Consider the following 13,170-nt stretch of genomic DNA (forward strand, 5'->3'; position numbering starts at 1 on the left):
CGGGGCTCAGACAGGATGCAGGAGCACTTGGGGATGGTGGGGGGCATGGGAGCGCCCCAGACTTGGAAGAAGCTCGGGCGCGCGCGGGGCGGGGCGAGCGGCGCGGGCGCGCGCAGGGCGTGGCGTGTGGGTGGGCAGGGCGCGGGTGCGCGGGGAGGGGCGGGGCGCGTGCGGGGGGCGGGGCGCGGGCGCGCGCGGGGCGGGGCGGGCGCGCGGCGCTGGCGCGCGCGTGGCTGGGCGGGTGCGCGTGGCTGGGCGCGGGGGGCGGGACGCTGGCGCGCGCGTGGCGGGGCAGGAGCGCGTGGCGGGGCGGGGCGCGAGCGCGCGCGGAGCGGGGCGGGCGCGCGCGTGGCGGGGCGGGGCGCGCGGGCGGAGCGGGAGTGCGCGCGGGCTCGAGCGGCGTCCGGCTGCCCGGCGGACCCGAGGACCCGCACGATGCGTCGCGAGGCGGGCGCGGTGGCGGCGCTGCTGCTCGCGCTGCTCGCCGAGGTAGGAGCCGCGGCCGGCGCGGACAATGCGGGACCCGCAGAGCCTCCTGTGGCCCGGCGAGGTCGGGGTTCCTGGGGCGGGCGGCGCCGGCGCAGAGTGGAGGCGAGGGGCGGCCCGGGAGCGGCCGGGGCCTCGGGGTGCAGGGGGGCGGGGCCGGCCGGCCTTGAGGGGACACTTGTTGAGGTGACCCGGCGCCCGCTGTCCGGCCCGCGGCGCCTTCCCGGGAGGAGAGTCGCCTCCTTCTGGGGTCAGACCCAGGCTTCGGGCTGCTCGGAGCCGGCTCCGCCCGCTGCTGGCCGGACCCCGCGAGCCGTCTGGTCCCGGCGCGGGGAAGCTGGTGCCCGCCGCCCCGCCCTGGCCTGGGCTCGGCTCTGGGGTGTCCACGACTGGCGGGAAACAAAAGGCAGGTGGACCCAGCTGCCCCATCGCCCCGGACGCGGCGGGCTCAGAGCCGGTGGGCTGGTGGGCGCGCGGGGCGGAGGCGCCCGCGGGCCCCGGGGTGGTGGGGGCGGCTCCGAGCCCGCCCGGCCCCTCCCGCTCTGACCGAGTCCCCCCCTGCGCGTGTCGCTCCCGCCGACCCCTGAGGTGCGCGGCTCTGCCTGCCGCGGGGACGAGCCAGCCCCGAGGACGCCGAGCAGAGCTGGCAGCCGAGAGTGGACGGAGAGTGGGTGGACTGTGGGTGGACAGTGGACGGCAGCCTTCGCGGGAAGCCCGCACCTGGTCTGCCCCCCTTATCCTGGCAGTACCTGACCCACCTGTACTCTGGGACCCTTCTAACTCCCGGTTTTGTCTGTGGTGGGCTGGTGTCTTTCTGAGGAATTAAGGCGACTTCTTTACGGTTCACATGCAATGTTGTAGGTGAGACATAAATCTGATGTGTTTATGTTTCGTTGGTTGCCCCGAGTCTCATCAAAGTGAACAGCACACCGGAGACTGAATCACTCGGCGAGATCTGCTATTGTTGCACACCCTCTCCTCATTCTGTATGTGGGAAGTGAAGGGTTTTCTTCAAATGGAGGATGTAATCATGGGTCGAGAAAAAAATTTGATCGCGTCTGACTGCCAGCTGCAACTTAGGACGGTTCTTTCTTGTACTTGAGCTGGTTTGTTGCACTGTTGCCTAGTCGATACTTAACCACCTGGAGTAAGAGGGATTGCTGCTGGACGGCGTCACCTCACCATGGGCATGCAGCGAGTCTGGGGGAGGATGGGCGGACTGGGTGGGGTGTATGCGACTCAGAAAGCCTTTACAGGGGAAAGGAAGTCACCTACCCTCTGATTTGAGCGCGCTGCCTCCCCTGCTCCGGTCTCTTTCTAGAAGCTCACCTATTGGCCCTGTGGAGACAGCACGTGCTTCTGTGTGGGCTCCAGACAGCCGGACTCTGCTCCAAGCACAGCAGATATCTCATAGAGCCTTTAGCTCTAGCTTTAGTTTTCATTTTTTATTTCAAATAGACATTACAGAACTTGTTCGTGGTCTCACTGTTGTTAACTGCCAGGGCTTGTAATGTGGGGTTAGACCCAGGCTGACTGGCCCAGCTCAGTCTGGCCCAGCTCAGTCTGGCCCACTGCCAAGAGGATGGCACGAAGAGAGTGAATCCAGTGATGGGGAGCTGTGTTCTCATGAGGTCAAGTAGCCAATACTTTTCCAGAACTCAGACCCATGCCATCCAGAGGATCATCTGAGATCCAGCACTTCCTTAAAGGAAGTGGTAGTTGTTTGTGTAACAGCCCCTGCACAGCAGGCTTTGACAGCTCTGTTCTGGTCAGGAGAACATCCTAAAACCCAGGCAATAAAAAAAAGCGGAGATAGTACTGTCCCTTCCCTGCGAGGTAGGGATGTAGCACTGTAGCACTGTAGCACTGTCTTCTCATTGTCCTGTTGTTCATCGATTTGCTCAAGCGGGCACCAGTAACGTCTCCATTGTGAGACTTTTGTGTTACTGTTTTGGCATACGAATATGCCACGGTAGCTTGCCAGGCTCTGCCGTGTGGGTGGAATACTCTTGGTAGCTTGCTGGGCTCTCCGAGAGGGACAACGGAATCCAACTCGGGTCGGCCACGTGCAAGGCAAACACCCTACCCACTGTGCTATTGCTCTAGTCTATGGGTATGATATGTATACTGATTTTACATATGTGTCCATACTATCACGTGTATATTATATGTATTGAGATTGTGATGTTCTCGCTGATCCAGAAATAGGTTTGGTTTGAAATGACTGAGCAATTTTAAAATACAGCTGGCCACCTGCATAGGAGGACGTTGATAACTGACAGCCAAAGCAAATACATCCTAGCTATAACAAAAAATCAACTCTCCCTCCATCCCCCCAAAGAAAATCCCAACTGGTCAGGCTCTAAAACGTACTTGTGAAGTGATAAAAATGTAAGAGCTGAATTTAGCCAATTTGGGTGGATTCTGGATCCCACACCTGTGGGTGTCTGAAGCTGCCTACAGGGTTGAAGGCTGCTGTTGGAGAATGCCTCTAGAAGCAGCGGTTGCTGCCATGAAGAGCTGATGTTGGAATTCCAGACCCAAGGTGCTGTTTGAGCAGATCTCCAAGGGGCCCATAACTTTTCCCTTTTTACAACCAACTGAATTGCATGCTTCCCTTCTTGGATGTGAGGATGCCCACTGTACTGTATATGTGTACAGTTATCTTGTACTCCAGGTCAACGTCCCCAGCCAGGTGGGAGTTGGCTTGTTGAAGCAACCCTTACTACCTTTCCTTCCTGTTAATTCAGTGTCCTGTGAGCCTTCAGAAGCTCCGTTTCTTCACAATCCTTCCTCGCCCCCTAGGTTCATATCCTAGGGTTACTGCAGAGCCCATTTGGGGTCAGAACTAAAGCAAAATGTCCTGTGCTTCTGCTCTGCCTGGTTGCTCAGTTTGGTCCCACAAATAACAGTGACTGAACATATAGATGGCGTCTTCACGTCTTCACCTGGAGGTGTGATTCCTATTAGACAGAACAAAGATGGCTTCTTAGATACAGAAAGTGAAGAGTTTTCCAAGTTGGTTCTTCTGCAGTTTAACCTGGGAGTAATTGGGCCCTGAGCACACACTCCCAGGGGCTTTCATTAGGGTGTTGACACTTTTGGAATATACTTGGTACTGTTTGTTCTAAGACTGTGAAGTGAGCGCACAAATGTGTTGTCAACCATTCAGTATAAAATTCCTCAGTGCAAGGGATGTGAGTTATGAGGGAAGAACAGCCCTGCATAGGGGTGTGAGGGTCTTCCTGAGCCCCCTCTGGAAGCAGGAGCCGGCAGCTGTAACCAAGGCTCCAAACAGCTCAGCAGTGTGCTGGAAAGAACAGGCAGCTTTCTTAGTTAGTGGAGAGAAAGGAAAGAATTTTCTTAGAGTGTTGGAAAGTGAACATTATCTTTTGATAGGAAATGCTGAGAATTTTTTATGCTCTATGAATTTTGATGCCCAGGAACTTTGAAATTAGAGCCGAAAATTGAGTGGGCTTTTATTTCCCATCCTGAAATCCGTGGAATGTGGTGATCCAGAGGTACCATTTTCTGAAACAAATCGTCTCAACCTTCCCATTCCTTAGAGTGAGATCAGTGCAACATGCTATTTGACTAAAAATGAAGTCTGTAGGGAATTACTTGTCACTGAAGGTCCCTGAAAGGCTGGTGTTGAAGGAAGAAAAGCAGTACAGCAAATAAGCTTTTTTGGCAAGTGGGGACACCAGTCGTGGCTGTGGAGCAGTACAGGCACCTTAGGCAGACTCTGCAGTAGGTGCTAGAAAAGTCTTTAATTAACACTGGAATTAAGTGGCATGATCACAGGATAGTCATTTTTCTTTGTGCTCCAATAATTTGTTTTATTAATCAAACTAAAGTTTTACTTAATAATAAAATACCCTTACCTACCTGTTTTCCTCCTTTAGGTTTTTTTTTTTCTTGATCTTTTTGTCTCTCTGGCCTTTGAGTGTCTGCAGGTTATTATTCATGGCTTAACTGCCATGTTGTCCTTTTCATAAAATTTCATGGGATGTTGCATGTTTGTATCATTTGCAAGATCGTTTTGCAGTTCATTTGTTTGTGTGTTTTTTTGGGGGGGCACACCTGTCAGAGGTCAGAATTTACTCCTAGCTTTGTGCTCAGAGATCACTCCTGGCGGTGCTCAGTGAACCATACCAGGTGTGGGGGATTGAGCCTAGGCTGGCTCATGCAAGTACTATCTCGGCAGAGATGCAGTTAATCTGTGTGGTATTTTTGTGTCTGTCTTATGAGCCTCTAGTGCTCCAGAGGTTGTGGAGCTGCTTGCAGGTTATAGTTATGGATTATGGGGTGTCAGGTGTACCAGGGTGCTCTTAAGAAGTGTTGGCTGGAGCAATAGCACAGCCGGTAGGGCGTTTGCCTTGAACGAGGCCGACCCGGGTTTGATTCCTCCACCTGTCTCGGAGAGCCCATCAAGCTACCGAGAGTATACCACCCACACGGCAGAGCCTGGCAAGCTACCCATGGCATATTCGATATGCCAAAAATAGTAACAAGTCTCACTATGGAGATATTACTGGTGCCTGCCTGAGCAAATCGATGAACAATGGGAGGATAGTGCTACAGTGCTATTAATTTTTTCCATTACTATAACATTGTTTTGCATCATGGTATATGTTTCAGAGGTGCTTTTGTTGTTGTTGTATTTTTGTTGTAAAAAATATATCCATTTGCTCTGGGAGGCAGGACTACTCCTGGTAGTGCTTGAGGGTCATTAGGGCTATTTCCAGCAGGACTTGGACTAGTATTCCCTTGTGTATTAATACTACAACTTCTCTATCTGCTCATCTGTTGTTGGACTCTTGGGTCTTTTCCACATCATAACTTGTTAGCAGAGATGCAGTTAACATAGTAGTGCATGTGTGTATATTTTAAAATTAACGGGTTTAAACTTCTCTGTTTCTACTAATATTGGATGATCAGAGGATACAAGTACTTGGTTGTGATGTCTGAATGGAGATCACTCACTTGGTGATCACTCACCTGGAGATCACTCACCTGGAGATCACACACTTGGTAATAGTGCTGGAAATCCAAATGACAAAGACCTGTGATTGCACTTGGGAATTTGGGGCAGTGCCAGGAATTGAACTCAAGGACTCATTGGCTTCAGGCTTGCATCACAGGTGCTTTTGCACCTTCTTCATCTATCCTTGAATCACTAAATGAATGTTTTCATGTTATTGCGATAGGTACCTAGAGCAAAATTGCTGAATTATATGGTAAGTACATTTTCAGCATTTTGAGGAACCAGCATACGAATGCTCATAGATGAGTTTACATTTCCAACAACATTTTTCTGTCCTGGGCCTGTGTATGTTCACAAAATATTTGTGGGCTCTCTCCATGTGCATTTGGTGACCAGGAACCGCTTCCCCATCCTGGCCTGCAGCCACCGCCAACAGATGTGTGAAGGAGGGAACAGGACCAGCAGGCTGGTTGGTGATTGCTTGCCATTCATTCCAGTTTCTGTCCCGCCCTTTACTCCATTCTCCCCGTGCGCCTGTTCCAGTCTCACTGAGCTCCCCATTCCAGTCTCACACTACCCCTCATTCCCGTCTCCTCTTGTGCCCCATGCTACCAACGTTTCTTTCTCTGTTCAGAGGTTTTTAAAAAGTTTTATGTTGGGATATATTATAGCAGGTAGGGTTCTTCCTGTGCTTGCAGCTGACCCACAGTTGATCCTCCGGCACTCCCGAATAGCATCAGAAGTGATTACTGAGCACAAAGACAGGAGTAAGCCCTGCCACAGCAGGTGTGTCCCCAAACCCAATTCCATGTATTCCTAAGTATTTACTTTGACTTTTGTTTCCTTTTATGCTGGAGCTAAGTCCCCACATGAACATGCTGTAGCTATTACTATGTAGTGTTTGACCATTTGTCTTTTCTATGTGTTTTATACTCTTATATTCAAGTATTTGATCACTTTTGGATTTATGTGTATATTGCGAGGTGTAGTGATCTAGCTTTATTCTTTTGCATATGACTAATAAATGAGTGTTTTAAAACTGTAAGTCATTCAGATGATTTTGGGGCTACAGAAATAGTACAGGGGTTATGGCACTTGTCTTGCATGTGGCCAGCCTGGGTTTATTCCCTGGCATCCCACATGGTCCCCAGAGCACCATAGAAGTGCATTTCTTAGTGCAGAGCCAGGAGCAACCCTGAGCACCAACAGGTATGCCCCCCCCCCAAAAAAAAAAACACCAAAAAATCATTCTAGTAATTTATATCTAAACACAGAAGCCTTTTTCTAGTGGAGATTTTAAAAGAACTCTTGAATCATCTTGCATTTCAATAATATTTAGATTCTTCAACATTATTTCTCTAATAACTAGCATATGCTGATATATTACTATTTTCTAAGTACTATTTTCTAAGTACTTTTGAGGGAGGGAGTTGAGCCACACCCAGCAGTATTCAGGACTTACTCCTGGCTCTGTGCTTAGGGATCACTCCTGACAGTGCTCAGGGAACCATATGGGGTGCTGGGGATTAAACCCAGGTAGGCTGCTTGCAAGACAAATCCCCTAACTGCTATACTATTTCTCCTGCCCCTAAATACATATTCAAAGAAATTTCTTATAATTTCAGATGTTCTTTTTTCTCTTTTCCACTTTTACTGAACTGTATTTGGTAAGTATAAGAAGTGTATGTTTGGACTGGAGCAATAGCACAGTGGGTAGGGTGTTTGCCTTGTATGCGACAGAACCGGGTTTGATTCCTCCATCCCTCTCAGAGAGGTCGGCAAGCAACCGAGAGTATCCCACCAGCATGGCAGAGCCTGGCAAACTCCCTGTGGTGTATTTGATATGCCAAAAACAGTAACAAGTCTCACAGTGGAGACGTTACTGGTGCCACTCGAGCAAATCGATGAACAATGGGACGACAGTGCTACAGTGTATGTTTAATGCATATAACGATATATATGTGCATTTGAAATATATGTACATTCGATTATGGGAATTGATTGCCACTATCAAGATTATTAGCAGATTTATCACTTCATGGTCATATTGTTTGTGTTGAGAACACTTCAAGGTGATTCTCTTAGCAAATGTCAAGCATACAGAACAATGCTGTTAACTGCAGTTGCCATATTATAGTCTGCATAACACTAGTCTTCCAGATTCTATTCATCCTTCATCCTAACTGAACTTTTGTACTCATTGAATAGCTCACATTTACATTTCCTCTCTGACAGTTGATTCATTGGCAGTCATAGTTCTCTGTTTTGATGATTTTGAATTTTGTGGATTTTGCTTAGAAGTGAGATAGTTTATCTTGGTGTAGTTGACTTATTTTATTATTCACATTAGCATAAAGTCCTCCAGGTTCTTCTGTATTGTCAAAATGGCAGTATCTACTTCCTTTTTAAGGTTGACCAACATATCAAATTTTACTTTCTTTATTAAGTCTCATCACTGTATTCTTTCTTATTTCCTGCTTTTTGGGTCACACCCAGCAAGGCACAGGGGTAATTACCCCCGGCGGTGCTCGGGAGACCATATGGGATTCTGGGAATCGAACTCAGGTCAGCTGCGTGCAAGGCAAATGCCCTACCCGCTGTGCTGTGGCTCCAGCCTATCACTGTATTCTTAAATTGCTTTCTTACCTATTCCATGACCTTTTAAAGTTTTGTGAATAATCCTATGATGAACATATGTGTTCAGTTATCTTTTCAAGATAGCTACTTCTTTTGCATATGTGCCCAGAAGTGGGATTGTTAGATTACATGGTAGTTCTATTTTTAACTTTTTTGAAGAATTTCCATACTCTTTCATAACAGTTGTGCCAGTTACATTCTCATTAATAGTGTTAAGGGGTTTCCTTTTTGTTAAACCCTTTATGAAATGTTTTTGTGATAATATAAACATATATGCAATAATTTTTAATTGCCATAGTGAGTAGGATTTGGTTACCTCAAGAATAGCTTTCCACAGTACAAGTACCTGTTGGCCACTTGTATTCTTTGGAAAAATGTTTATTTCTGATACTTTCCCTTATGTGGATTATCATTTCCCTTATGTGAATAGTTGTATTAATTCATTGTATACTTTGGATCTTAACCTCTTACTAGATATATGGCTTGCAATTGTTTTCTCCCAATCTGCTGTCTTTTCATTTTGTTGATTGTTTTTTATTTTCCTGTTCTGTACTTTGATGTAATCTCACAACAATTTTTGCTTTGATATCATATAAAAATAGTAGAGTGTGCTTTTACTATCATATAAAAAAATTCATTGCCAGATGAGTGTAAAGAAGCTTTACTGGATCCATCATACCAGGTAAGGCTTGCCACTCGCTGATATCACAAAGCCTATTCTGGAATGGAGGACAGAACCCCTTCCTGCTGGGCAGGTCCCAGCAGCCTCCACATCCTACTTGTTCCATATTAAGACCCATACTACAGCTCCCAGACCGCAGCTGTGAAACATCTGCTCGAACAGTTGCTCTTCATGTTGTTCTGTGAGGACAGGCAGAGGTTACAGAGAGCAATCTCCAGCTTAATATCTCAGTATCTTTGGGGGTGGGGTGGGTGCAAGAGAACCACAAAGATTCATTCCCAGCACAGCAAGAACACTAGAAAAACAATTCACATAGAAATGAGTTGGGGAAAACAGATAGGAGCTCACGAAGCTCAATGAGCAAAACCATCATCACTGAAGATATAAACAACACCAGTAACTCCTTAGAGTGTGTTTAGTGACACTATAATGAGGATGTTCAGTGACTTCAAAGAAATGATAGCATAGGTACTCAGCAAAGCACAGGAAAGTATGAGAATCAAAATGAAAAAACTACTAGTCAGAAATGACAGAAATACACGTTCTTACATGGTAGGTAATATAAAAGAGATCAGTAGAACCTCTGAGTAGCAGAGTAACAGAAGCTGAGCAAAAGGTCAAGAAGCTCCAAGATGAGACGGAGGAAGTCACTAGGAAACAGCAGCAGGTGGGAAATGGTCTGGAAAGAAACTAACAGCACACCAGAGCATTATGGAACGAGTTTAAGAAGAACAATATAGGAATCATTGGAGTCCCTGAAAAACAAGAAGGCAAATGTGATGAAGAAACAAGAGCTAAAGAAATCATTGTTAAGAACTTCCCAGAATTGAGGATTATGGGCACTGAGATCCAAGAGGCCTGAGGGTTCCAGTTAGAATAGACTCAATTAGGAAAACTCCAAAAGACACATTGTACTTAAAATGACAAAATCCAAAGGTAGAGACAGAATGTTGAATACAACAAAATTAAAAAAGGAACTGTGTATGAAGGAAAGTTGATAAAATGTGCAGCAGATCAAATGAGACTGAGCTAGAAGAATATGGAAGGCTATAGTACAAAACTCAATGAAATGAAATAAAATCAACCAAGAATATCTAGCTAGATTATCATTCAGGTTTGAAGGAACTATAAAGAGCTTCAGGAACAGGCAACAGCTTAGGGAATTTGTATTTGTGAAACCAATTTTGCAAGAAGTATTAAAAGAGCTCCTTTAAAGGACAGGACTTCCCATCATGTGACATTGAGTATGACACTAATGGTGCATATGCTTGTCCTCTACTAGATTAAGAATGATTAAGAACATATAGCAGTTCTTCATCACACATTGACTTTTATTTATTTTCTGATAATCTGCCGTTTCTTTAAGTTTTATTGGACCAAGTAAAATGAAATAAATTTGTTATATACATGCCAAGGTGGAAGGCGAGGGGGTGGTAAGGAACCTGAGCATATTGGTGGAGGGGAAATTGGTTGTAAGAGTGTGTGGACTCATTTGTGGCATGTGCATGCACACACACACACACACACACACATAAAGAAAACAAAATATGAGACTAATGCCCAAGGACTGTGGAAGCAAGAGCCACGAGGAATGGTCCACTGTTGGAAACTTGCCACAAGTGATGGTGGGGGAAGGGCAGCTAGGAAGAGAAGGGACCACTAGGCCAAAGATAGTTGGAATTGATCACTTTGGACTAGAACTGAGTGCTGAAAGTAGGTAAAGTGACACACATGATAACCCTTCAGTACCTGAAACTGTAGTCAATCAGTCTTGAAACAGTGACAGTGCCATTTCAGGGCTCACAATTGGACCAAGATCACAGATGCTATTGGGGTGATAAGTGTTGCAAGGCCTCTGCCAGGCAGGTGTAATTCTAGGATACTGTACAGTGGGACTGGTACCTAGTCACAGGGCTATTTTAGTTTCGGGGTTGCCAAGCTATTTACTGGGTCAAAAACTGAGTGCCCTGGAAGTTGTAACTGGTTGCAAGACTATAGTCAGCCTGGTCTTGAGCCAAGTCCATAGAAAGACAGAACTGATGACCAGTAACCAGGGCACTGAAACTCCCCTCTCTGACCACTCTTGGTCCTAGGCGTCTCCAGAATTTTGCAATGAATTCTAAAACTTCCTCCAGAAATATTTTGTTTGTGAATGGCTGCCCAGATAGGGGAGCAGATATGTGAATCGGGAAGTTCCCTCCCTCTCTCTCTCCTTCTCTCCCTCCCTCCCTCCCTCCCTACCGCCCTCCCTCCCTCCCTCCCTCCCTCCCTCCCTCCCTCCCTCCCTCCCTCCCTCCCTCCCTCCCTCCTTCCTTCCTTCCTTCCTTTCTTTCTTTCTTTCTTTCTTTCTTTCTTTCTTTCTTTCTTTCTTTCTTTCTTTCTTTCTTTCTTTCTTTCTTTCTTTCTTTCTTTCTCTCTCTCTCTTTTTTTTTCGCTTTTTGAGTCAACCCCAGTGATGCTCAGGGGTTATTCCTGGCTCTGCACTCAGGAATTACTCTTAGTGGTGCTCGCAGTGCTCGCAGGACCAAATGGAATGCCTAGTCTCCCGTGTGCAAGGCAGACAACATACCTGCTGTACTATGCCTCCAGCCCAGGCAGTTCCTTCCTTCTCTACCATCTGATTGATGTCCTCAAAAATGTGTTAAGCACATGGCATTTTATCTCTGCAACCTTCCTGAGTTCACTGATGCGTTTATGTATATTTTCTTATGAACGAAGTGAGATCAGATTAAGAAACTAAGATTAACTATAGTTAGTATCCCAACCCCATCTCCTTCAGTACTTGTTTGTAAATATGCTTCTACATCTCTGCCCTAGGTATATCAGTTTTTATAATAATAGTTTCTTCTCTGGATTCATCTGGTTTGACCTGAAAGAATTTTTTATTGAATAGTTCATGTGTAGAGACTGAAATTTAGTTGTGCTACTGTAATTTCTGTATCTGTTTTATGTGTATCATGTGGGGACAACTGGAAGGTGAGAATTCTGTCTTAGTATCTAGAGCAGATAAGCCAGCCCAGGGACCAGAAGGTGACTCAGGATCAAGATTCCTGGCTGGGGAGGCTTTGTGGCTTTCTCTCTCTGGGATGCATGTCCTTTCTCAACTTCTCTGTCCCGCCCTGGTTAGTGAGAATGCAGTCTGTTACCAGCCTGGTTTTTGGCCAGGCTGGAGTCAAGGGAAAGATAAAGGAATTAGCCAGGCTGGGGAAGGAGGGGCTAACTAACCCTAGAAAGAGCCTGCAAATGTGCTTCTTGTGTTTGCTGGCTTTCTGTGTTGTAAATGTGGATGTTTGATCACTACATAGCAGATTGGGAATTTTTTGGCACAGAAATTCATTTTCTTATTGACATGTACCAGTTACTAGAAAAGAAAAATTTACTGAGGAATATTTTAGAACACACAAAATGGAAAACAAGTGGGGTTTGGTTTATGGGCTGTTTTCATTATTCATAAATTTATATTTATTTATGGGTTTTATTTTTATTAGTTGAACTCACAGATTTTTTTTAATTTTAAAATTAATGCTTGTAGTTTGGGTCACATGATTACTTTTAGTTTTGGTGTACATAGTTGCCTCACCTATCTGCCTCCATTCTATCCTTCACCCTCACCAACTCCCTTCTTTTTATTTTTCTTTTTGGGTCACACCTGGCAAAGCACAGGGGTTACTCCTGGCTCTGCACTCAGAAATTACTCCTGGAGGTGCTCAGGGGACCATATGGGATGCTAGGAATCGAACCCGGGTCGACCGCGTGTAAGGCAAATGCCAACTCCCTTCTTTCTTGGCATTCTCAGTTCTGTAATCTAGGAACAAGGGCTTGCCCACATTGATACCTCTATCCCCTTATCTTATTACTTGATAATACCACAGATAAGTGAAAACAACTGGTATTTGTCATGAAAGGATTTTCAGCACACCAAGTCTTTTTATCAGTAGAATTATGTCCTTGAAAGCATTTTGTAAGTAGGAGTTCTTTGATAAAGATTTGGGTTTTGGCAGTAAAATTCACCTTTATAATTTATGCTCTTAGAATAGGGAATGCTGGTTAAATGTAGGTTATTGGCCATTTCCACTCTTTTTGGTGGGGGCAGGTAGGGTGCCGGGAATTGAACCTCGTAAATATGCTAAACTTCTAATCTCAATCCCTGTTCCTCTCTACCACTATTTTAATAATTAGGGTGGGACAGGGAAATGAGAATGAGGCAAACCTAAAGAGTTTTAATACTTTGAGGCATAGGAAAAGAGCCTTTGAAAACATTACATTGAACCAGAATTATACCACTGATGGTTCACAAATAATAGTTATTTACAATAGTTATTTGCAATCTGGTTTATTTTTATTTTTTTGGTTTTGTTTAAATAATTTTAAGGCACTG

General features: G+C 45.9%; 1 protein-coding gene across 1 annotated transcript in view; it reads left to right on the plus strand.

Annotated features, from left to right (window-relative positions):
- The first annotated feature begins 349 nt into the window (after positions 1-349).
- Positions 350-13,170, plus strand: part of VOPP1 (VOPP1 WW domain binding protein) — a 102,032-nt gene continuing 89,211 nt past the window's right edge. Inside the window, exon 1 of the mRNA XM_055130610.1 lies at positions 350-489. Within this exon, the coding sequence (XP_054986585.1) occupies positions 436-489 (54 nt within the window). The 5' untranslated portion in view covers positions 350-435. The remainder of the gene's footprint in view (positions 490-13,170) is intronic.

This window comes from Sorex araneus, chromosome 3 (assembly GCF_027595985.1).
Source record: "Sorex araneus isolate mSorAra2 chromosome 3, mSorAra2.pri, whole genome shotgun sequence".
Classification (NCBI taxonomy): domain Eukaryota; kingdom Metazoa; phylum Chordata; class Mammalia; order Eulipotyphla; family Soricidae; genus Sorex; species Sorex araneus.